The sequence below is a fragment of the Enoplosus armatus genome, chromosome 9 (assembly GCF_043641665.1).
Source record: "Enoplosus armatus isolate fEnoArm2 chromosome 9, fEnoArm2.hap1, whole genome shotgun sequence".
In the NCBI taxonomy this organism is placed as follows: Eukaryota; Metazoa; Chordata; class Actinopteri; order Centrarchiformes; family Enoplosidae; genus Enoplosus; species Enoplosus armatus.
Genome location: NC_092188.1, coordinates 13,904,981 through 13,931,112, shown reverse-complemented (window position 1 = coordinate 13,931,112; position 26,132 = coordinate 13,904,981). Strand labels below are relative to the sequence as shown.

Sequence of the window (26,132 nt, the reverse complement as noted above, 5' to 3'; positions counted from 1 at the left end):
TTGATACAGAGGTGGGAGGACTTAGATATACCTGAGAGAAAACTATATCTCACTGACTGACTGCACTGGCCGTGAAAGCCCACTAGTGTTTATGTGTTAACTCCACTGTGCTCAGCCACTCTCCAAACCCTGTAAATTACACCACAGTACAACAAGCTCACTGTTTGATGCTGCTTGTGTCTCTTATATTTGGCTGTGGGAGGAAATGAGCATGATTTACAGTTCATTATGAAATCATGTTTTATTATGCTGGCACCAAACCACATGGGATAGTCTTCCTGCTCAGTAGCACAGCACTGCTTGTGTTGTTTACCTCTGAGCAGCACAGGGCAATTTTTAGTGAGTAACTTCAGCTCACACTAGCACCCCCCCCCCCCCCCCCCCCCTCTCTCTCCCTCTCATTCCTGAGACCAGACCAAGGAGGAACACACTTTACTTGGTGCACCCGAGAACTGAGGAACCTCCACAGAATATATTTTTTTAATCATCTTTCTTTTGTTGCAAGTTATATGAGGATATTTTGCATTTAATACATTCTTTCTTGGCTGAAGTAACAAGTGGGAAACGTTTTACCAAAGTTCGGCTCACTGGACGGAGAGAGAGTCTAACCCATTAGAGTTGATAGGAAGCTGATTCACGGTAAGTTCATTTAAATGTCCATGCTCCTCTGAAGTGAATGCATTCCTTTAAATATATTTGCCATATCATTGCGGCTAGAAATGTGAGTTTAAACACCTCAAACCTGCAGGTTAAGACTCCCAGTGCACATTTCTGTACCCACATGTTTCTGTTTTGCAGAGGTTTTCCTTCTCTTGTTGGGTATCACGAGCACGACCTCCAACCCCCAACTCCCAGCTAAATGCCTGTGTGATCATGTGACCATTTAATTACGTGAAGCCGACGCTTATGTTGCTTGAGCTTAGAGCACAAACCCGGCGTGTTTGTTTTTTTTCATGTACCGGTGTATTGTATTTATCATGTCAACGTGTTTGCCGTTGTTGGCGCGGTGGTCTCCTGCCTGGAAATGCCATCTGAGAAGTTTAATGGAGTTTGGTGACACACTTTGTACACAGTGCGCTCCCAGAAACGCTGTGACCAACAATTTAGAAATTGTTCCTTGCGTGAATTGGCGAGATCAACATCATGAACTCGAACTCGTGTCACTATTTAAATGTCTGGCTAGTGATGTCTGGCGCTAAAATGACTCACATGCACCAGAGTTTTAATTAGCAACGGGTCTGTGTCTCATCACTTTTTCACAAAAAGCTTCAAATCAAACCGAGAATGGCGTGTCCGAGTTTATAAACCTCATTAAATTACGTTTTGGGAAACAAAAACTTAAAACTTTGAAGATGCTTCTTGCACTGACGTGTGAATGTACTCCCATATGGGCTTGCCTATGAGGGTTAATGTAAGCAAGACCCTTGTTTCATTACAAACTGTCCATGTTAATCCCCCTTTATTATAATCCATGATATTTATTTTTTTTATGTGTCTTTATGGGTTTCTTTCCTGTCTCCCCATTATATTCCTCTACATCACTCGGAAGGCTAACAAACAAGATTATTGGATTGGTTCTTGTAAGAATAACTCACCCTGTATTTGTTTGATTAAACCTGATTGGCAGGTCTTTGTTGTTAATCCTGCTCCCAGGGTTGAAGTGTTCATTTCTCTTCACTCCAGCTCCATGTTCACACCCCCCACTTTAGTCATGCATGAATCTCCAGCAGTGCTCTGGGCCAGGGAGGGGAACCTTGGCACTGCTAAAGTAGGCTTTGATCTTTGCAATGCAAAACATTTTATTCCATGGCTTAGGTTTACTGCAAGTATAGAGCTAAAGCTCTGTGTACCTGCGTTACATTTTTGTATTTATATCTTGGGATTCGATTGGCATAATGTGGCTGTGAAGCTGACAGCACTGCAACCACTGTGCTCTTTGGTCGTGCACTGGCCTTCAATTGTGGACCTTCTGCAACACTTCGTGAGTGGCGGTGTGTTTGTGGAACCTTAGCCTGTAAACATATGGGTGTAAGAGAATCTCAAAGAATGTCCTAGATAATATATAGACAGAAAAACCTCCCCAGGAGGTTCATGCTCCAAGTGTAAACTAGATGACCCAGCAAAACGAATCCAAACCCACCAACCAAATATCACATGCAACTCAACACCAGCCTCGCACCCTTCCACTGCCCTGCCCCATGTACTGAGGTGCTGAGCCTGAAATAGACCCTCTTCTCTTACCCAGAGTCAGGAGGTCATATTATAAAGACTCATATCTTGATAACTTACGTGACCCTGTCATGTAGCGTCTAGCCGAGATGGAGCTTTGTAGTCCCTACCAGGCATCATTAAAGGGGCACGGGAGTACTCACTCATTCTGTGAAAACAGTATATTGTCCACTGTGGCTCTTGAGGGAGCTTTCTAAAGTTTAAAGAAATGATGAAATGAAAGACTTTATTCAGTTGCATTATGGGGAATATTGGATCCACTGTTTTTGGAGATTGACCTTTACAAGGGGCTTAAAGTCAGGATACCTCAGCTGCTTTGATTTTGGCTATTCTTTTTGCTGAAGTGCCTCTTAAACAATATGAGTTTAGTCTGCAGTTTAATGCATAAAAATAAGTTGATAAATGCAGCATGTTCTGCCATTTCTGATCCCTTACTGTTCTGTAAAACAAGAACTAGCCCTAACTAACCTCAACTGGCAGTTTGGTAGTTTCTGAGAGGTATTAGATTTTGAAAACAGGCTTCTCTCTGTTAGCAAGGCAGTTTAAGTTGCTGACTTATTTCAGTCCGGAGGGAGTCACAAAGTGAACTGCAAAGTTAATCTCCAAATCACATAAAAAAAGCCTCAACTTCCTGTCTCCCCAGCACATTACCCTCATAAAACAGCAATGCACCCAAATGTGAGCACATTGCCTCTACATGATCAGATTAAGACATTCATTACTTCTCCTACTGTTATGTACTTTTTAACCAGGCTCATGTCCGTTTGTTTCTTATCAACAGGTACAATGGATCTTGTTGTGTTGATGGCATTCAGCTCCTGGCTGGCTCCTGCACTCGGTGAGCATCCCTTCTGTCCAGCGGCTTTACATTGTTCTCTCCTTGAATAATATACTCCTTGAAACCGACCTGTGCGAGCGTGGTGTTCTTCACATGCTTCCCTTTTCTGTGGGTTTGGTTTTGTTTCAAGTTGCTAAACAAGCTGATGTGTCTGTATAACAGGATCAGCGTTTGGCAGGGAAGTGTTTGGTAAGTTTCCTGCATTAGAGAGTGGCCCCTGGCAATGCATGGCCATTTGATTTCCTAATTTTTTGGTTTCCACTGCGTACTTATTTTGGAATGGTTGCTTCTCATGTGCTCTTTTTGGTCAAATGTGTATGAAATGCCTTGTCTTATTGTTAGCATTACAGTGATGCTGTTTTCAGCATGATTTACATTTAATATTTTCCATTTTAAATCATTTCATGTCAGTGTTTTGCTGTGAGAAAAGGCCATGTCAGAATAGTGTAAATGTTTCCTTTTACTGCATTTCGAATAATCATTTATTGAGACTGCTGCCAAATTTTCCATTGTTAATGCAGGTCCTGGGCTTCGGTTGGTTTCTCTGTGCGCCCTGCATGCCATCACTCGAGCTTGATATTAAGCAGATTTGCCAGCACTAAGGGTTTTTTTTCTCTTCTCTGACACTTAAGGTCTGACTTAGAGTCAGACCTTATTTTCAAAGGCTTGTCAGCACCAATATGGTAACATGTGTTTTTGCTTCATAGAGGAAGAGACTAACATCAGTATTTACTGCCTGATAATGAGGTCAAAGTTAACTCTAGCACTCTACCCTTACTCTGCAGTAAATGGGATGCAGAGTGTATAAAATATTATACAGTTTAGGGTTTCAACTGTACTAATTTGTTACAGCTCATGTCAGACTTCTTTGAATCACGTACAGGATGTGATCCTTTTTCTGGGTGTCAGAAAAATCCATGAACTTTTAGCATCTAAACTTCTGTTAATGAGCTGTGGGAATAAGTTGGAATGGGCAAATTCACACTTTTTACATGATTAACAGATTCTCATATAAGTCTATACATAAGCAACTACCAGGACTGTCTGACATTTAAAATGCTGTTCACAGTCTGTTGAGTATTTTAATGAGAGCTGTAAAAGAAATAACACATTAATGATGTGAAATGTTGCCTAGCACAAACGTATTTATGTAACCTCCAGTGTGCTACTCCAAGGTTACATTGTTCTCAATCCGAGCATTGGCACTCACATAAACAATGTCTGCTTTGTGTCTTTATTATTATACCAAGGGAAGTTGTCTCATTTAATTATTCTGATTTGCTTCTTGATGCCACTGAACATGAGGCAGAAATTTGTGATTATGCTCGTACAGTGTGCTTTCTAGCAAGATTTAAAAGACCGGAGCATAACATGAACGCAGCCAACATGTTTATTTATTTTTATGTGATAGACAGTGCACAGAGTGACACAGATCAGGGCAATATAATAAATGCACCATAGGTAAACAGAGGTATGGAGAGCGGAATCACACAGTGTTGTCACAGTGAGTGTCATTTTGAGTTCTGTTGCACTTTCTGGAGAGTGAATTTTCCCCACTACCATCAATTTTTGCGATATGCTGACATGCACTTACACCACCCTGTGAATGTCTCATAAAGGCTAATGATTTTGCTTCTTTTTTTCACAGCCTCGGCAGCAGATGAGGACAAAGGTGGGTATTATTTGAACAGCAGCGTAGAAAAGTCAAATTAAGATAAGCTGCATACTCATTTTAGTTGGCATTTAAATCGGTGCTGGCACCAAACTCGCTCATGACTAGATGAATGACTGAGGCCCTAAAACTGCTGAATAGCTGTCACATCATGAGTACTCTCTGAAGTGTGTCAGTGGCTAAATCTGCCTCTCATTTGTTTCCCCTCTCTGCTCTCTCCCACCAGACTACGACAGTGCTTTTCATTATGGTGAGTGTCGAGCAGATGAACGCTGTCTTTTAATGGCCGACCCGCTACACAGGAAACATCTGGGAGGTCGAGACCAGTTTTGCATTTTCCACTTGTTTTTCCAGAAGTGATGGAAAACTTTCACCCCAAGGCCAAGCTTCTGGAGCAGTCCCACTGCAAATACTTCTAATCCTGTCCACTGTGCTGTAGGCCGGATTTTCAGTCCTTCTAAGGCACCAAAGTGCGCAGAATGACTCGAAATTTACGTTGATATTTTATGAATACCAACCATCAGTTGTGTACTTGTGGTTATCTTTCAATTTATTTGGAAAATTTTTGGTGGTTGTATTGCCCTATTGGAAGACCACTGAAGCACTGGTTCCCCACCTGGAGGCTCGGAGGGCCTGCAGTTAGTTAGACATCTTGCTAGTTAACTAGCTAACTGGACTAGGCAATATTTGAACTCTATTTGTATTAGTGACAAAGGACTACCTCATCATAATAACTCACCAGATATAACAAGCTGTCCCTCACTTACAGAAACAGACATTTAATTTCTTCTTTTCATTCATGTGCCACAATTTTACAAGTCAGATTTCTTCTGCTCAGTTTTATCCAGCTTTATTGGGACAGACAACAACAGTTTAAGTTGACCATAGTCTTTACAGATTTGGTGACTGCAGCTCACAGGAATTTGTGGTGTCCCAACATGACCATTAGGGGGCTGCAGAATATTTCTGCTATGCTGCTCTTGAATTAAAATGTGGTCTAAAGGCTTTTAAATGTATGGTATTTTGTATCTCAGTATTTTCATATGTTACCGCTCACGTTTGCAAACACTATAAAGCACTTTTTAAAATTTCAGATTATGAATCTCTGAGAATCGGTGGCCTGGTTTTCGCAGTGGTGCTGTTCCTCATGGGCATTGCCCTCATCGTCAGTAAGTGTTGGACCACCCTAAGTACACAGTAGATGTGTGATGCAGAGTGTCAGCGTCACCACACTGCGATCCCTGTATGTGTGAGTTGACCTGTATTCATACGGTGCTGCAAAACAAGCAGGCTTCTGTCTCTCTCAGACGGTCTGGTAGGGAGGCACGCTGATGCTAGTTGCACAATCTCAGTGCCCTCACACTCTCATTATCTGTGTATCACAGCAATTTGCCCTTTATACCTTATCCCTCTCCTCGCTCACCGTGTCCTTCCAAGGTTCCTCCTCCTACCTGCCAGCACATGCCGTTACTGCCAGTGGTAGCCCTGAAACCAAAACCAACCAATAAATAATTCATTGGAGCCCACACACTTTCTCTCTCAGCTTCCGTTAGTTAAGACCATGTGGATTCCTAACTGCACTCTTATGAAAACGTGTGTGTAAGGCTTTGTTGTAGAAAGAAAGAGATTATATCAGTGGTCACGTTAAACTAAAATAATAAAAACAGGCGGGTGAATGTATTGTCTTCACACTGCCAAAGACTGGAGCCTGCTATCACCACTAAATTAATTGACAGGTCATTAAATACACAGATTTACAGTAGACAACAGGTTAATCATAGTCATTAATGTTTGTTTACATCTATAATAATTGTAAGCATTGAACTATATCTATTCTCCAATTTTCAACTGTCATTTGCTTGAGAAACATCTGTGAATAAATATATATATATATATATATATATATCAACTTGATATGGTCTAAAATATTACTGATTTTGCCTTTTTATGTTTTCAACAACTGATTGCGTTAAATACAGTTGAATTGATAAAAGTAGAACATCTGTTTGATTGAAGAAAGCTCTTGATTTAAACAGCACTTGTGAGTGTGGCATCAAATGCTACCAGAGGCAGGAGTCTATAAAACGGTACATGATGAGCGCCAACCATTATTGTTTAAAATATTGCATTTAAATAAATAAAAAAGCATCATTGATGGCAATAGGCACCCTTTAGCGCCTCCCAGTGTCAAAGTGGGTGAGTAAAGGATGAGTGTTATCTTTCAAGATGCTCACTGCTTTATTCTTAGTCCTGACAGTATGTAGGTCACTAGCCTGGTCTGGGGTTTCCCAGCTATTTTGCTCCCACACCAACTATTCCACCAAGTATACTATGATAACATTAGCCTAAATGACACTGCTCTGACTCCATGTGTAAAGAGCCTGTCTGTGGGCCAAATAGGCTGTTTCACTTTAGGTCCTCATCCTTCATAATATTTGTAAAGACGACGACTCTTCTGTGAATAATTTCTTAACTTGTTTACACGTACAAGTAGAGCAATAACGGACAGAAAGCAGCCTTGCACAGCCTCTTGTACTGATACTGGATAGATCAGGCGTGGTTTCATTCATAGTCACACTGGTGGCTTAAAAGAAAGAGGCACAGATGATGCAGTGTTTCACAAAACGTCTTCAGCACCTCGGTTCTCCATGATGTTTATAGGCAAACTGAAGTGGGTGTAAATGACATAACAAAAGAGGCTAAATGCTAAAACTCTTTTGTAGCATAATACAAATGCTACTAGCTGGAAGTTATTCAACATTCTGGCTCCTGTATTTTGGGCAAAGTTAAACACCTGAATTTTGCTGGGATTTAGGTATGAATGAATATAGTCTTGAGCTTGAGCCAATAAGCTGCAAGCTTATAAAGCCTCCCAAGGCTTGAAGCCCAGATGGGCTTATTGGCACAAGCTCAAGACTGCATTCATATACCTATCAAGGCTTGCAGCAACCTCTCCCTCTTTTAGCACTGAAGGTCGTGGGGGGTTACACCACTGACTGTTTCTTGTGTTTTCCCCAAAAACAGGTCGAAAATGCACCTGTTCGAAGAGTGATAAGTCAAGGTAAGTTAAGTCAAAACCAGAACAGTTTTGTGATCTGTTTAAATTAATAGAATATCCTTTAAAAGCTTTAAAAACATTTTGTTGCACAGGCCCTTTACTTTACATGCAATGTAAAGTTGTTGTGTTTCATTATCAAACTGTTCATTTTCCTCAGGTCCAGGGGCCCTGATGTGGAATCAGGTGTTGCAAAGGGTAAATATTTTTCTTTCTTCTTTAATAATAAGTGGGAATGTTAAATGTCTATCGAGAAGATGAATTGCCATTTTCTTTCTTTTACAAAGCAATAATGTAAAACTCTTTCTACAGCTTAGTAGACACAGAGGCAAAGAGCAGCGGAGATCTGGTAGGTGTCTTACAAACATCTGTGAGTCTGTTTTCTGCAAAACGATGCTGAAAGAGATTGTTTCAGAACAAATCAAACTTATCTTCCACCTGTTTCCACAGTGTTACTGACTCTTGCCTGTAGGTGGCAGCAAATACGTTGAGGACAATCTTTCCACACTTGAAGCTTCCTTCAATTTCATAATGTTACTGTGCTCCTTTTTCTTTTCTTTTTTTAATGTTTTTATCCTCAATTACTGTTACTAGATAATGTGCCAGCTTTGTATGGTAGCAATAGTGTGATTATCATTTGTATTTTTGTGACTTTCAGATTGATTCAAAATAATAAAGGAAATGTTTGAAAAGGTTTCTTTCTGTTGATTTGTTTTTTTTTTTTTTTAAAAGCATCATTATTTGGTTATCTCTGCCATTAGAGGAGACCAGTGAACAGCCCTCTGTCATGCCGCACCTCTGCTTCTGCTGACGCTGCAGACAGTTCAGTTACACATGCAGTAGTAACCACCAGCAGCGAGGGTGTGAATGATTTATGTGCTGCATTGTGCAGCTCTTGGAGAAGGCTTTAAAGAAATACACTTGATTTCACCTATCTCTGTGTTTGGTGCTGTTTTTCAACCATAGTGAGCCTGGCAGCCTCTGCGAACGTGAATGCTGCATATGCAGGCTATATTTTCTCTGTGGAGTTGCAGGAAAGGGCGGACTGCACTGCACAAAAGACAACACACGAGGCAGAAACTGGTGCATTTTGAGCATGCAAGCTCATGTTTATATAGTAAAATAGTAAATGTTCAGCATTATAAACAAGAAACTAAGGAATCTTGTAGCGAAAGCCACAATGCACAAATTATAACAACAATATGCAAAATACCACACTAGACTGCATGATGCTCAGTAGATTGCAGAATTGAATTGTCTACTTTGAAGTGAGATTACATTAGCTGTTTACCCTATTATTTATTCTAACTTTGGGCTACTGTGGCAACCCACTTCCCCCTGTTGTCCACATCCTGGCAGATCTGTCACCTTATGGGGAGTACCCCACCACTCTGAATGTAATGTTTCGTTGTGGCCACCAGAGGGTCCCTGCTGAGTTTACAGTGAAGCTTCTGAAGCACTTCTGCCTGCTGTCCTGACCAGCTAGATCCAATCTGAAACTGCAGCCCAGCAACCTGCTAAATTTCTGGGAGACGGAGCTCTTCTACATCTCTACAGCACAGCCATGGCCACCACAGGTTTGTTTCTTCTTTTATAGGATTTTTAAGGGTGTGACATCCATCAAACAGTTGTAAACTCTACAGATTGAGTTGAGAAAAAAATACTTGTTAAGTTATTATATGTTATCATTTTGTGATATCATTTAATTTAGATTAGAAAAATAATTGTTTTATATTCATACCATCTCTTTAATGCAGTTCATTAGCCTGCTGCATTGTTGCTACAGTGCCAAGAGCCAGTTTACTGCTGAAGGGGATGTGTAGTGCTTGTTTCTCTCAAACTGAGCAGTCTTTGTGGCAGAGAGAAAAGGGGGAAAGAAATACAAACTGCCAGCTCAGCCACTTGGGATTGACGGTTCAGCAACATGCAAGCCGCATTATTGACGAACAGATATCTTAATAATCTGGCACAGGCTGTAGCCTGAAACAGATTTATATTTGCCAAATAAATCGCTGTATTGGTGAAGAGTAGAAATGTTCATTAACATTGTTGAATTAAAAATAAACACAGTTGTCAAATGGTTAAACTCCAAATCCTTTCACTTTTTACTATTCAAGCTGTGTTTTTTCTTTGCCTTCGTCATGATACCCCTGTATCCTGCTGCTGGCTTGTAACCCACTTTTTCATGGTGCATCTTTTTCTGCTGAGCAAAGATGCTGCATTGAGCTCCTCTCAGTGAAAAAAAACTCCTGAGGAGTTGTGGAGCCAAGCCTGCAGATCTGGAGAGCTGCAAACCTTGCTGTCCATGGTGCTGGACTGTGAACACACACCCTTAACGCTTATTGCTGTCCTTGGTGCTGCACTACAACACACATATTTATCAGGCTCTATAACTGACCAGACTCTTTATTTGCAGAAACAATGTTTCCAGACCGAAGTGACTTCGATTATGGTAAGATGTACACCATCAAGCATCATGTTTAACATATCAAATTTTGTACTTTTCACTACAGTATGTTTTAAGTTCATCATAAATTCCAATGGGTTTGTTTGATTTAGTCCGTCTGTTGTTGTCTCTTGCAGATTATGAGACACTGCGGACCACAGGGGTTATCCTTGCTGTTATTATGTTTGTCTCTGGCATTTTGATAGCCCTGAGTAAGTTTAGACTTCTTCTTACATAAACACTTGAATACAGAGGCTTTATCACATTTACATAAGCACCTTTACCTTTGTAACTAATCTATCATTCCTCAAACAGGTAAAAAATTCACAAAATGTGTAAAATCCTCATCCAAGTAAGAGTTGTGCAAGGCTTAGTGGATGATCCGCCTGTGCATGCTGTATGATTTTGACTTGACACCCAACCAGTGTGGAAAAACATCTTTTCTAGTATTGTTCTTTGACTAAAACTGAGGTTCCCACAGCTTTTTCCTACCCCCGCCCTGGATGCTTCTTTTCTAAATACCCCCTTCTATGTTCTGCATACACAACCCACACACACTTTCAACACAGAGTTGCAGACCCACATGTATCACATGTAGTGCTTTTGTGCTCTCTTTATCTCAGTGCTTGCTCTTGAAAACAATTTTAAATGTATGCATCACACTCCTCATGTGTTGGTAGTGTGTATTCTCAGCTGATGGCATGCTGCTTGTATGGCAAGACATGAAGAAAGGCGAGAGCTGCTGTTTGAACAGGACAAAACGCTGCATATCGGGCCATCATTATACCTCACTTACCTCAGAACCCTGTGGTTTCAACTCCAAATCCAAGTTGAAGTCGTGGCCACAGTTTTCAAACTGCACAACTGTATTTCATAATCAGTAATCTTGAATTAAGAATATACAAATATTTACTAATTTCCTCCCTTATTTCTGTTTGCAGTTCCAGTTCATCTGGTACCCAAATTCCAAAGACAGAGGGTAAGTTCACTTGACTGGAGGGAAATGTTTAAGGTCATTTTGTGCTTACATGCAATAATGTTTGTTTTCTCTCTGAATTTTGCAGTACCTCCTCAAACTGTATAAAAAATATTGTATATACTTGAACGAGAGGAAGTCGTCACAGGAGCCACGCCAGCGAACACACACCATGGCCATTCCTCTTATGGCTGATATACCTCTGCCAGCTGGATGATCAAGAAACAGAGTTTTCCAACGCATCCTAACCTGGTTTCATTGCAACTTCCACTGAATTCTGTAAAAGTGAGCAAATGCTCATTATTGTGTGAGTGTTGGGACTAAAACACACACAAAAAAATAAATAAATACTCCCAACCATAAAGTACTTTAAATCAAACCAATGCAACAACTGTCGTCTCTCCGTCTTACATTTTACTCCCGGTAAACAATACAATTAAGAGCATGATTAAATATTTATAGACTGACAAAATCTCCAGGTCGAAACAAAGAACTGCATGCACTGATCAATTGTAACAACTGTCTTTTGCCTTTATTGTTCTTTAGTTTTGTTGGGCCTTTCAAAAGAAATAGCATGACAAAATAATGAGGAAACCAATAAATAGAAAAGACCAAATGTAACCTGCTAAAATAAAATAGCTAGCTGATGAAAATGAAAAGACAACATTCAGTTTATTATGAAAATGCTTTGGAATATATAATAATGTGTTGATTTGGGGTTTTGTTATCAGTCATTTCTTCTCTTTTAATCTAAGGCAAAGTTATTAAAAATGAAATTAGTATCTGTAAAACCTAAACAATGAGACCACTGTTTCAAATAAAAGTCTTGTCTGCTCCACATGATTTCATCAGTGTCTTTAATAGTCTAACAATAATCTTATATTGGTTGAAAGTATCTAAAGTGAAGTAAATGTAATGAGAAAATATTATCATTATGTTGTTTACTCATGACCTCGATCTTTCCTTTGTGCTTTACAGGAATTTACAACATCTAATAGCAGAGATGACACATAAGTGAAAAACAGCTTATTTGTCACTCAAATTACAGTCAAAACCAGACCTCATTTCACCTGTGACTAAGGGTCAATGGCAGTAAACTCCAGTGGAAAAATGTCAGTAGCCAAGAGTAAGTGGGACTGTTCAAAGGATGCCCTGAACATCAATACAACTGGATGGAGCTTTAAATGCAGTGTTATTGTACTTTTATTCATGACTCATGAGTAAAATGTACAGTTAGTCAGACAATTTGTCACCGCACTTTACTCATGTAATGTCTCAGTGATAAGAACATTCGTTTGTCACAGTCACTTTCAAATACAAAATAGTTTTACACAGTAAAGTTTCTTTTTCCACAAAGAAAACACACACAAGTATGATGCATACAGAGAAGAAGTTCAGTTATACGATTTGGAACACACGCATTCTTAACATAAGCACACATGCTGACAGAAATCAAAACCATCACTCAGTGTATCAATATGATAAGTTATCATGATGGGGGTTTTGACAAGAGAGTCAGAGGGGTTTCAGGGACATTGTCCTGGAGGTCATACAAACGATTTCATTGAAATCAACATTAAACTGGGAGCGTGGCCTATTAGGAAAATGATTATTACTCCACCTTCCACAGCACCGTCGATACCTTCTACTTTTTGAAGATCTCTAATGTTGTTCATTTATGTTCATTTAACGACTTTAATTTCAAAATGTGAAATATCCATTTTGACAAAAAAAATACATCAATTAAAGTGTCTCTAATAGTCTTTTTTTTTTCTTTTTTTTTAACACATGCCAATTTGTCAGCAACAGCAGGAGCATTTCATGAAAAGGCTCCAGGGAGGATATCACATTTTAGAATGAAATCCTTCACCTACACATGAGTATTAAAGAATAAATAAAACACTTATGCAGGTAATTTAAGCTTTATGCACTAAAGTATCATTTGTCTAATCCAATGTGAATTATATCTAGAGACTAATATGCCAAACTAGTTTGTTAACAATATAAAGGCCAGAGACTCCCAAATCCACGTAACAATAAATCCCCTTCTCAACAGAGGCAACATCGTGAAGACTCGCTCCCTCCAAATGGGGGATTACAAGTGATTCAGATCATTCCTGGTCCTGTAAGGACATGATACGTCGACGAGAAGAAGCACTTCGTTTCTTCAGTATGAGCTTGAGCTAGAAATGAAAAGATAAATTAAGATGATAATGAATTGCCCTTGATAAGAACTGAAACAGCAGGACTACACAGTGAAGGATCTGGCTGGCTGTTAGCTCACCTGCTCTCCCTGGAGGCCACTCTGCAGCAGGTGAGCTGGCTGGTCGTTCTCCAGGTTGCGGATGCTGGGATCAGCTCCTCTGCTCAGCAGCAGCCGCAGGATGTCCTCCTGGTGGGGGTTACCATGGAGACCAGCTGCCATGTGTAAAGCTGTGTGACCATGGGCCTATGGCAAAAGGGGAAACGCAGCATGACTCAGACTGTTTACAGGCAGGTATGTATGCAGTATATATTTGTGCAAAACCACAAAACCCGTCAGTGTGGGACTCACTTTCAAGTTGACAAAGTCTTTCATGTTCGGCAGGGGAATCTTTAGCAGATAACCCACCAGATCAATGTTTCCCTCCTTTACAGCCAAGTGCAGCACAGTCTTGTTACTTTTGATTTCCTGGAATTGGAGAATTGGAAGTGATCAGACTGAGACATTTAAGTGTCAAACAAGAAAGAGAAAACAAAAGAGAGAGTGGGGGAGGAGGGGGGGTGGCTTGTATTATGACATCATAATGGTTAGATAAAACCTGGGCACCCCATGAACTGTATATTCTGACTGAAAGGTCAGGGTTTAGCATATTGGGCTTTGAAGCTTCTGTACCTGGTTGCTGACCTACTGGCAACTAATCTGCCCGTTCATTCATCTATTAATGTTCTTTGACACATCTATGGATCTGGGCCTATGTCTTAGCCAAGCAGCTCACGTGACATATCAGAAAAGGGAAAGAGCTGTGCTGTACCTGGCTGAGTAGGGATGCCCCTGCATTGAGAAGCATCTGCACACAGGAGAGCTTCTCCGCAGCCTTGGTCTGAAGACTAGGATCCACCAGCCCACTGCTAGACACAGCCTTCATGGTGACACTGTGAGAAATGGCTGCACAGTGCAGAGGGGTCATTCCTGAGGTACAGAAGAAGACACATGTAACATTTGAAGTAAGGCAACAATGTAAATATGTAAATATTTTTGAATTGGCGCTGGTCCAAGTGATAATGTACAGCTACGTTAACACAACCTCCCTGTTGGTTGATCATTTGCATAGTAATAACAACTGATAAAGCATTAAATCACCTTCGAAATTGCGGGCCTCCAGGTTGACAACCGGCCTGCTACACAGAATTGCCTGCAAAAAGAAAAAAGAATTACTGTTAATGTCTGCTCTCTATACTTTTCTGACCTGCTGTGATAGTCGTGCCAAAGCAGTTCAGTGCTACTGCTGCTTTACCTGCAGAACCCCAGGTAAGCCATAGTGGGCAGCCAGATGAAGAGCAGTTTGTCCTTTAACATCACAGGCATTGATGTCCGTTCCTAATGACAGCAGATCTTGCACAATCTCTGGCTGGTTTGCTGTCACCGCAACCAGTAGAGCAGTCTGCACAAGCACAATTATTATGCAGCTTTATTTACAGAAATTATAATCTTGTGCTCATGTTTAAAATAAAGAAAACACTTAAGAAGATCAATTTTCACACTTTTTAAGATGTGTACTTTTTTTGTTCATACCTTTCCCTTGTGTTCTTTGGCATCGAGCCTGCCTACATCCCTCAGCCTCTCTGCAGCAGCAAAGGCACACTCCCTGAGCCCCTTGGCGGTGTAGATGTGCAGAATGCTGACAAGAACAAGAGCACATGATAAATCAGTTTCAAATGAGGCTGGAAAATCGTGGTAATTCCCACGACCAGTTTCACACCATTCCCTTTCACAGTTGAATCTGTCTTTCCACTTTATCTGGGTTTCTAATCACCGAGCATGAGTGGCTGACTCACTGACATCTTTTGTTTTTTCTTAATCTTTCTAGGATTACCAAACTGCACATGTGGCTCTCACTTTTAGCTTTCGACTGAAAACGAAACTCCTCTGGAAGTAAATCAATTGTACACTCACGTATGCACATTCGCACGCCACTGTAATGTCAGCAGTAGGTTTAAAAGAGTCCAGAATAGTAGTTTGTGGTGTGTGTGAGTGTGTGTGTGTGTGTGTGTACTATCAGTGTAATCTTGCAATCTTGAGGGCCCATGTAACAAATGTTACTTATATAAACCACACACCACAACATACTCAACATGCATTCACTCATAAGCACTCACGTGTCTCCGTCTTCATCCTGCCTGGTGGCTCTGCTGTAGTCCATCCCGTTGAGCAGCATCCTGGCTTCTTCCAGCTTGGTGGCATCCATCGACAAACCAAAGCCCAGCTGTACCGTCTGACTGGGACTCAGAAGTGACCAAGACGTAGCCATACTGGGATCTGCGGCTGTCATCGGGCACTCCTGCTAAAAAGAAACGCAGGCTATAACTTAAGCCAACAACATAAATGTATGATTATGCACTTACAAACAAATACAACTTGTTAGCTGAAAGACAAAACTCTTACATATGTCTGAGATGTATCTCCAAACATCACCGGGACCTGCTGCTGTGTGCTGTATTCAGATGTCATCGGGAGGCTGTAGGCAGCAGCATAGCTGGATCCTGGATGGCTGGGGTAGTAACTGAGTGTAGTCTCTGGTGCTGGAGGCCACTGCTCATAGCTCACTGCCATGTCTGAGTAGCTGCTTGATGCACCTACAATGGAGAGGGTGGATTATTATTATTCATCACTGATGACTCAGTCAGTAATTTATATACTAAAAAATAATTTAAAAAGACAAGCCGGTGATATTCTGCATTTTTGCTTTTGTCAACAAATCCCATGAAAAGACCAAAACCAACAAGGTGTTAGTCTGTCCCTGAATACCTTCCAACATCCCTACGCTGTCTGGGGCTCTCAGCTCCAAGCACATTCGTCTCAAATGAGGACATAAATCTTACTAATAAACAGGCCACAAATACACACTTTCATTTATTAAAAAGGCTAAATCAGTTGGGCACTATAGCTTTCAGCAAATGTTACTCCAACAGGAGTACATTGTGTATTTGTCAGGGCCCTTTTTCTGCTGTGGATTTGGTGTACTAGTGAGTATTTCCAGCAGCAGGACGGTGTATGTGGAAATGACTGAAGAGAGGAGCTCCATGGCACAGAGGAAGAAGCTTTACCAAGCTTTAACTACACACACAGTACTCGTTAGGATCAATTCATTATTAGTGCTGTTTTTTTCACGGGATTTGTTTACAATAAGAAACATAAAGAATATCACCAGACTTATCCTTTAAGTGTTGTGCAGAGGTTGTCCTACTCTTACCTGTACAGGTAAATGGTTCTGATGAAGACAACTGCTGGGAGAAAAAAAAAAGAGAAATCATAAGCAATCACATGTTTACGATATAATATTCAGTGAGGTGTAGAACCCCCTCTGCGTGCCGCCTTACTGTAGTTGGAGGAACAGGACTTGTGCTGGTTGTAGAGCAGGAGGGTGGCACAGAGGACGTCTCACGCCTCCTCTTCTGCTCCAAGAGTTTCTTCACTGTGGGCAGAGTGCAACACGGCTTCTCTTTCGGCGCTGAAAAAGACAAATATTGCCAATAATGACTATTTGGTCATATATTTTGTTCACATGGGACGGATATTGGAGATCAATAAAGTTTGGAAATGAAACAGTTGGAACAGTCACATTGGAGTAGCTGGGCCAAACTAATGTTTCCAACACTACTAAATGTGTTTTTAGCTATGGCTAAAAAAGGATTTACTCAATGGACAACAGACAGCTTTTAATTATATGTAGACAGACTTTTGTACTTATGAATTACTAAATATGTCAAGTAGAAAATAAATAACATAATAGATATAATGTAGAGTATGGACAGTCTCTCTGTGTCTGCAAGTGTTAGTTTCTTGTTTACTCTCACTGGAGTATATCTGCAATTTAACTTCTCATCTCATCAAGAAGGGCTTGGCTTTGTCAGAGCAATAAACCACATACTTCAAATGTAGGCCGGCACATGTGAGACCACAGACATAAGTCATGAATCATGTTGCAAGCTCAGATTATTGATTTTAAGTAATGCAGGTCTGGACAAATTCTCAGACTGAAATAATCACATTAACATGTTCTCACTTGGATGATGCTGCCTGCTCAGTTTCTCCATGGTGGCATTTTTCTGCTCACATCAATATCAAATCCATTATACTGTGAGGGTGTTTTCCCCCTTCTGATATAAAAGTATAATTTCCATTGAACAGGTAAAGGCAAAGAGAAAAATAGGAAAAACTATTACAAAACAGAATTCTGATGTTTCCAGCTGACATGATGTGACCACACAGGTTGTTTCCTCATAAAACTTCACCCCACACGTGAAAGATAAAGTGATATTTCCACCCTGTCTGTGGAACCGAGTACAAAGATAAAGCTTAGAGAAACCTCCTCCATTAGGAACACAGATCGTGCGGCCATGCAAGCCAGACAGATTCATCAGAAAATCTTTAGCATGGGATTGCCACTGCTGATTTTCTATGACATCTTCCTGTCTCGCTCCATTACGCTAACAGAAACGCAAACCACATCTTCCTGCCTTTGGTGTGTCACAGGCACGTCACCTCCACACGTGTTGTTGCCTTGTGCTTTCTATTGCACCTACATGTCTGGGAGGCAGAGCAGACGAAGAGTGACATGTTCTCTTGTCATTTCTCTTTTTAACTTGCCTGTGAATGTTGACTGCTGTGGTAAGCCACACAGGGACGAGACAGCTCTGTTCGCCAGAGCAAATACAAAGAGGGTTTACTTCTGAAAAAATATATATGCAAATTCGCCCTGTGAGAGAGACATGTGAGTTCATGGACTTGCCAGTTTAGATTTCTGACGGTTTGTCCTGTCTCTCTCTCTCAAAAAAAACGAGGATCTCACTTCCAGCTGAAAACCTGTCCTCAACAATAAGCCCTTGTGCTGCTGAGTGTGACATGCCCCCATCCCATCATAAAGGTCACTTTATCAGAATAAATGACATCAGTCCGTACATTTCAGTGAGTTATACATTCAAGTTTCATTTTCAAGTTCAGAAGGTGTTACTATAGGTTACTCAATCCTGACTCATTTGATCTTTACAACAAAATACCACCTTTGGCCTTTTCACAGATGATATAATGTTGCGACGCGTAACTACACAATCTAAATTAAACAGAGTGAGAGAGAGATTTCCAGATGATAGAAGTTTCTCAATACGTTACAGTCTGCTCTGACACATTAGCTGTGAGAAACTACAAGTGAGGAAATGGCTTTCAATGGCTTGTCCAAGGGTATGAAGACATCCTAGCCTGCACATATATAAAATTGGGGTTTACACTAACTGCCCCCACACAGCTTTGGGCTACTCTGCGCTAGATTCAAATAGGACTTGTGGAAACCCCTGGACATTGAGTCATGTGCGTGGGAGGTTGGGGATTCCGACGACCTTTCTCTTTTGGCTCGCTCTGTAGAGAGAGAAGCAGTGCAGAGCCAATTTCCTCATTTTGTGGTTTAACAGACCTAGCACACACACACACGACAAAATTTGTAATCATTCAGGCCTGTGTCAAAGGCATGAACAAAGAAAGTTAAGTTGTCACGTCACACAGTTTGATTGTCTGGCGTTAATCAAAAGGGGAAATGAAAACAAGCGAGCTGGGGTGGAGATGCATCAGGGTTTCCCCAAATGTCCTGACTCTTGGATTCACCCTAATTATGCTTTAATTCAGTGAAAACCGAGAGAAAGGCTAGTACATGAAGTATCACTCAACTGTACACTATCAGTAGAGAGGCGTTTAATCTAAAACACATATTACCCTATTGGTTAGAAAACACAGTCTAACTTTAAATCACACTGGGAGTTTACAGAGGCTCATTTCAGTCAGATTTAGGATCCAATGTCCAAAATAAAGTAAAAACAAAATCTATCAAATGTGTTTAAGATGGAAGGATATGTGTGTAATGTTGTAGGCTTATATATAGAATTATTATAATGCTGCCACTAACAAAATAACCCATGAATGAATGTTAAAAACAAACAAGTACAGCACTGTATGTTGTTCAGAAATGCAGTAACTAAAGTAAAGTTTTACTAAAGTAAAAAGTAATAGTTTCAGTTGTCGTCATTACTGTCAAGCCATTTAACATTAGGCTAAAAAGCTGCACTCACATATGCTCAAATATAAGACACCAGCAACAACACTTGTATCCTGCCATAACAAAACAAATTAAAAGCACATATACTCACATTTATCAAAGTGCATGTCAGAAACGGTTTTGCTTTGAAATCTTCAACAGGTCGTCTTCTTGGCCACCAGTCTTGTTGAAAGCGGGATAAACTGATTTACAGAGCCAGAGGGATCTGTGATGTTCGTGTTTGCCTGAAGTCTGTCTGGCTTGTTGTCTTATCGCTGCTGCTTGTACACACAGAGCACGTTGTTCCCCATCACCACCCCCAGCTGTGGTCCACGCCCTCTAGCAGAGGGGAAGCCACACATTCACAGTTATGTCAAACCAAGTAGAAAGTAGAGAGATGTGATAAACAGTTATTAGCTACGTGAATAACAGCTATCACAAGTGTACAAATAAACACAAAGGTACTTTATGATTAGGGACAACGAAGGAAGAAGTATTTAGATCATTTAATTAAAAGTAGCACTACCATAATGTAAAGATACCTTTTTATTTGTAAAGGTTCTACATTCAAAATGTTATATAAGTGCTATTATCAACTAAATGTGTTTAAGTGTTAAAAAAAGCACCTGTTTTTCAGAATGACTCCTATCTGTACATATTGCTAAAATATTGTATATTATACTAATGCTTTAAGGCACATTTTAATGTTGTAGTTAGTCCAAATGGAAGTAATCTTAACAAATTCACTGTTTGGTAGTTTAACCCACAACAATGTATCGTAGATGATGTCAGGTTTATGTGTGATTAATGTTGCTAGTAACTTTAGCTGTCATGTTAATATGGTGGAGTAAAAAGTTCACGATTTGCCTCTGAAATCTAATGAAAAGAAGTGATCATATAGATTACCTCTTACAATTAAGAGTATATGTACTTCAGTCAGTTATTATATCAATAAATCAACTAATCAATCAAACATGTTTTGCCTTTAGTGCAAGGTTGCGATACTAAATTACAAAAAGTAAATAAATCTCTGTCTTCAATATTGGTCTGTATCTCAATACAAATACAAAACACATTCCTAAAATCAAGTAAAATAGATGAATAAATGGTCCAATCAGGCATTTTCTTTGCCCCAAGGAATATTTACTTACATAGTGTCAAAAGCAACGTAATCAGTGTAAAGTCTGCATTTTATGCTTATTAACTAATCATAAGTAAAAAAATACAGTTTACTCCAATGTTAATGCAAATGTTCATATAATTAAACGAAATGTTTCCAGCTTTAGAAAACATACATATTATACATTAGGATTATACAATAGAGCAGGTTCCACTTCTGTGTTTTGAATGTTTTGAATGTGTTTTGACAGTTGGGCTACTGGTTTGTTTATTTGGCTCATACATTGTGTTTTTAATAAAATTGTGTGTAGGTACCCAGTCTAGACCCAGCCTTACAGGAACCTCTGTGTCATCTAAAACACCACACCAACAGCAAGACATCATATTGGAACAAAGTGATGAATCTTTCTTTACCAAATGACGACAACTTGAGTTTCTGTTTGCTCCATAAACCATCAACAAACAACTGAACAGAATAGAGAGATTCAAAATGTGGAGAAATATAATAAAGCATAGCCTTAAAGGACCAAAGTGAAATAACAAGTAAGCCAAATGTTAAATAAAAGGCAGTCCAGACTGATGAATTAAAAGGGTAAATTGGAAAATTGGATTACAAAATAAGAAATTAAATATGTGAAAGGTGAAATTGTGTTTCTAAGATTAATGAGATTTTTAATTTTTAATGAGAATCATGAAATCTGACACATTCTGACAGATTCTCTGTTTGTTTCAGAGGTGAAAACATACAGAAGACACTTAAAGCTGCTTTCTTTTTCCAAAGAACAGACAGATGGCTCGAGGACCACAGGGATCTAACAGAAACATAATTTGAAAAAAAGCATGTCTGGCATATCTTCAGGGGTTACGTATGTGACTTATAAATTCATAACCAAATCTTCGAATCCTTCCTCTTTTTCTGCAATTTACATATGTTTTTGAATACTGAAAGAAAAAGAGCCACGTAAGAAAGAAAGAAAAAAAACGAAATAAATGAAAAAATGGCAATGTATATGTACTGTACAGGACAAAATGGTTGTAATACAGGTTACATGTCAGTTTCCCAGGCCCATATAGTTGACAGTTACATGGTATGGCTGCTTTTTAAAGAATTTAAAGTGTGAACACACCATCCCACTGAATACATGGATGCATTCATTTATTTATGTACAGTATGTACTATGGATGTTGGATGTCTGTCTGTGGATGTGGCACTGTAAATGTATTTTTGTTCTAAAGTACTGTGGAAAATAATCTATTTATAAGACTTTTTAGCTATTATGTGGTTTGTATATTTGGATTTTCATTATTTTAGATGAGGCTGGACCATGATGCCTTTTTGTTCATTGGAAGGCAGCTAAAGTCCAAAGAATGATGTGGTAGTTGAAAACAACCAGGGTTATAATGAAGAAACTCTCACTAGTATGAGATTTTCAATTTCGAAGGCATCAATCTGTAGTGATGCATGCTGTCCATTTAGAAGCCTCACAGCTCCATCTGCTGTTGCAAAGAGTCAGAGTCAATCTAATTCAAAGGCACTGCAGACCCAAAATGAAATTAAAGCATAGATAAAGTAAATTGTATTGTCTCGAAGTTAACACCCTTGAGATTTTTCGGACAAGTTGAAAGGCTGACCCGGCCGGCTAGGTGAAGGAATTGAGCCAAAATGGTTGTGTGAAAATGTGTTTAATAAAATCATGAGTCCTTGAATGTCATTGTGAGTGTATCCGTGTAGCTTCACTGAGTAAAGAGTTAGAAGAGTTGAGAGCAGTGGTGGCATTTAAACAACCCACACTCTTTCACACCTTTCTGTAGAGATGATGTCTCTCCAGATGATCTAAGAGCAGTGTCTAAGTAAACAAGTCCTCAAGATGATCCAGCTCATGTTCTCCGCTGTGAGTAACGACTTTTACTGTCTGGCTGAAGATGTAAAGTTACCTGATGTAGAAAACAGAGTCAGACATTTTAAGTACCTATATTTGTTGGTATTTTAAATTTAGGGAGGTAAAAAATGCAGCTGGCCAGTGGTCTGTGTAATAGCTATATGCTGTGTGGTTGTCTGTAGTACTGAATATACTTCTGTACTACTGTAACAATTTCTTTTAATTGTTCATTGTCTTTTGTAATGTTTTATGTCTGTGAATTGTGTAATTTAATTAGTTATTTTGGAAGTGGAGTGCAAAGTCCATATCAATCATCTCAGGGACATTTAAGTGTGTTCTACTCTATTCTTTATAATATTCTGTTATTATGATATGTACCTTCTCTGTCACGGTTAAATCATCAGCAATCAGGCAGATAGAATCTGCTGTTCTCAATTTGCCGACCGGCATTGAGTTTACACAAAAACAAACAGGAAGTGTTTCTGCCCAGCGGAGGAAGGAAGAAAATCTGACATCAGCTCTCAAAAGTGAAAACAAATAGGAAACTGGAGTCACATCATCTTTTGGATTCCAGACAGCAGAACAGGTATGAGGATCTTAACTCACACTGACTTTCTCTTCCTCATCCCCACTTTTAACCATTTCATGTCTGTCAAGTCACATCAAAATGGTTTTGTATGTAGTTTTAGATTGAAGCTGTATAACCAGGAAATCAGAAACAGAATTGGCACCATACAATGCAGTTGACAGAGATGAATCTATTTCAACGATTTTAGAGAAATCCTTAGGAAGAAAAAATTTGCTAATGATTTTCTTTTTCTCATCTCTTTTTGGCAAATGCCTACGTAGAAACTTATGACTTAATGTGATACAGGAGTTGTTTATTCAGTACTGCAGGGAAAAAAAGGTCAAACCTGCTGTCTCAAACCGTTTAGGTGATTTGATACTGACATCAAATACAATGAAAATTTCTCATTTTGTCTTTCAGAAAGCACATAACTGAGTAGACAAACTTGGCTATGGCATACAACAAATTCTTTATCGCTGTCCTACTTTTTCTTTGCGGTAAGTACATTTTTATTGCTTTCCTCTCCCTTTTGTACGCACACAGACATTGAGGTGGTCTTACACAGGAAAATGAAAACCACATACACTTTCTTGCACGGTACAAACTTAACTGACAAATGTGTTTGCTCTGATGTTCATGTTTGTTTCTTTTCTTTCTCTAAGACGTGGCTGTGGCACTCACAGGTATGAGGACACACACAACTCTGAAGTTACATTTTTATGAATGTTATCATTCATTCTAAAATTTTACTGAATATTTTCATGGGTCTTCTGGCTGTTCCCATAGAGTTTGATAACTAGAGGGGCATTGGTGGAAAGTAACTTGAGTATTTCCATTTTCTGCTACTTTATACTTCTACTCTACTACATTACAGAGGCAAATGTTGTACTTTTTACTCCACTACACTTTGTGTTGTTAAAATGAATCTTTTCAGATTCAGTTTAATAATGCAAAATATAATCAACTCATACATTATGATGTATTATTATAGATTAACACCTTTACCAGCTGCAACATTAAAGTGATAAAGGGACATTCTAGAAAAACAAGCACCACAAATGCAGAGCTAGACGACAACACCTGATGAATCATTTGTTCCAGTCGGTTCTTAGTTCACATCTTCCATCCCACTCTTATTTTCGTTCTGTCTGTTCATTCACGGTCTGCCTGTGTTTGCCAGAGAGCACTGTGTCGTGCTACAGGATTGAGCCGGGGACAATAGCAGGCATCATCTGTGCAGATGTGTTGCTGACCCTCATCATTGTCATTGTCACCTACCGATGTGCCAGCTTTCGGCGTCAGAAGATAGAAAATGGTGAGGCAATGGGGCTGAAATGAGTCATATGTTTGTAGTGTTTATATATGCAGTGTTGTGTGTTACAGTAAATGCAATGTAGATCAAAAGGTTTAGCAGTACTTGCTCCCCCAAAGGCCTTTCAGAACTGTCTTTTCATACTTCCATTTTATTATGATATTTATATCTTTGAAGCTTTTCTCTCTTATGTTGACAAGATTTTTTGTTTATATTTATAACCTTTTTTCTTTTTTTATATTTAATTACTCCTTTAACCCTGCCAATGGTTTCTGTGGTCTATAATATCACTATTCACCTCACTCCGTAGCTATGTTCTTTCTTTGATAACTCTCTATTTTCAAATAATAAATTCTTTCTCTTTGTCTTCTCATCTCTTCACAGCAAACAAAGTGTATATGAATGTTCGGGCCAACTGCAAGAGCTAAGCTAAAGATGGTGCAGTTTTTTAGATCCGTTTTTTAAAAATATATTACAAAATGTTATGAAAGAGTGTCTTGCTCATGTTAAATTCCTGCTTAATTCATTACATATACAATAAACACAGTCATAACTCTTAATAGAATCTATGTGTCATTTGACTATTACTACACTTTTAGTATAAAATACAATGCATTGGATCTGTGTTTCTCCTATATAAGAACCTTTTATATTCAGTCACAATGTGTGCTTGTGCTCTTCAGCTATCTGCTTGGAGTTATTTTTGCAAAATCTAATATATAAGATGTGTCAGATTGTTTAAAAGGAACTCAAAGTGTGTAAATCAAATTGACCAACCTTGTGAATAAAATCTCTCTGAATACAGTTTCTTGTTGGCGCTTTAACTGCACCACACAGCACCCCCTGCAGTTTACTTTTGGTGGCAAAATGTCTAAATACTGTATTTCATAACAGACCCTGAAGATTTTATGCAAATATATCCATTATTAAAAGCTGTATTGATATGAGTGATTAAAGAAAAAAACAGGCCCAGTGATTTTACATGTTTCACACTGTCTGACAAACCACTCAGTTGACTATGTATAAAGTGAATTTTCAGCTTAGTTATTCATAAAATAAAGTCTGGTAAATACTGTTTTTGTGCATTTGTATGTGGTTGGTTGGTATATATTTCAAAAGCTTCAAAAGTTGTTTTTTCGGGTTTTTTCTTACAAATACTTCCTCTTATCTATTTCTATGATGTTGTACAAAAGTGACATATGAGCAGTGTAACTAACACAGGAGAGCTGATTAGATTTGGAGCAGATGATATTTAGTCTTGTTGTGTGTTGTGGTGATACTGAGGTTAAACTGCCGTCACACAGAGCATGTTGACCAAGCCAGTTCAATTATCTGCGTAATATATCTGTCTGATCTGCCTCCTCTATAGGTGCGCTGTGTTGTTTCATCTCTAACCGGAGGTAGTCTGTCTATGCAGTGGAAACTCTCTTGAACAGATAACACTGAGTGATTGTTTCGAGAGGCCAGACGTGGGGTTGGATTGTAAGGTTTACGGCTCTAGTCTCTTTTTAATTTCACAACATTTGGGAGGTTGTTGCAGAGGAATTTCCCATGAGCTTGTAATTGCTCAGAGTTGATCTGTTCTTTATTGTCAGACCAGTGCAGCTTTTGACACAATATAGCATTGGATTATAAGTAGATACCAGCAGCTGGACAAAATGCAAAAGACATAATACAATAATAATTACAACAAATACCACCAGTTAAGAAAGTTATTAACCTTGTCTTTATTAAGTGGTTAACTTTTTGTCC

The 26,132-nt window shown here is 39.2% G+C and overlaps 3 protein-coding genes across 3 annotated transcripts; 2 read left to right on the top strand and 1 right to left on the bottom strand.

Moving 5' to 3' along the window:
• Positions 1-422: 422 nt before the first annotated feature.
• Positions 423-8,458, top strand: LOC139290444 (FXYD domain-containing ion transport regulator 6-like). The gene is made up of 9 exons (XM_070912226.1): positions 423-639; positions 3,011-3,067; positions 4,716-4,739; positions 4,966-4,989; positions 5,834-5,908; positions 7,764-7,800; positions 7,955-7,992; positions 8,107-8,143; positions 8,245-8,458. Exons 2-8 carry the CDS (start codon positions 3,016-3,018, stop codon positions 8,109-8,111), a joined length of 255 nt encoding a protein of 84 aa, XP_070768327.1. The 5' UTR covers positions 423-639; positions 3,011-3,015; the 3' UTR covers positions 8,112-8,143; positions 8,245-8,458.
• Positions 8,459-13,321: 4,863 nt separating this feature from the next.
• On the bottom strand, positions 13,322-17,513 carry nfkbid (nuclear factor of kappa light polypeptide gene enhancer in B-cells inhibitor, delta). Its single transcript, XM_070912646.1, has 12 exons — positions 17,483-17,513; positions 16,797-16,927; positions 16,670-16,703; positions 15,862-16,052; positions 15,576-15,760; positions 14,992-15,097; positions 14,714-14,860; positions 14,560-14,611; positions 14,231-14,388; positions 13,771-13,887; positions 13,501-13,665; positions 13,322-13,399 (listed from the first exon to the last, which is right to left on the bottom strand). Exons 1-12 carry the CDS (start codon positions 17,511-17,513, stop codon positions 13,328-13,330), a joined length of 1,389 nt encoding a protein of 462 aa, XP_070768747.1. The 3' UTR covers positions 13,322-13,327.
• A 4,912-nt stretch (positions 17,514-22,425) lies between these two features.
• Positions 22,426-25,433, top strand: hcst (hematopoietic cell signal transducer). The gene is made up of 6 exons (XM_070912480.1): positions 22,426-22,512; positions 22,905-23,086; positions 23,489-23,565; positions 23,731-23,751; positions 24,249-24,383; positions 24,765-25,433. Exons 3-6 carry the CDS (start codon positions 23,520-23,522, stop codon positions 24,806-24,808), a joined length of 246 nt encoding a protein of 81 aa, XP_070768581.1. The 5' UTR covers positions 22,426-22,512; positions 22,905-23,086; positions 23,489-23,519; the 3' UTR covers positions 24,809-25,433.
• The last annotated feature ends 699 nt before the right edge of the window (positions 25,434-26,132 follow it).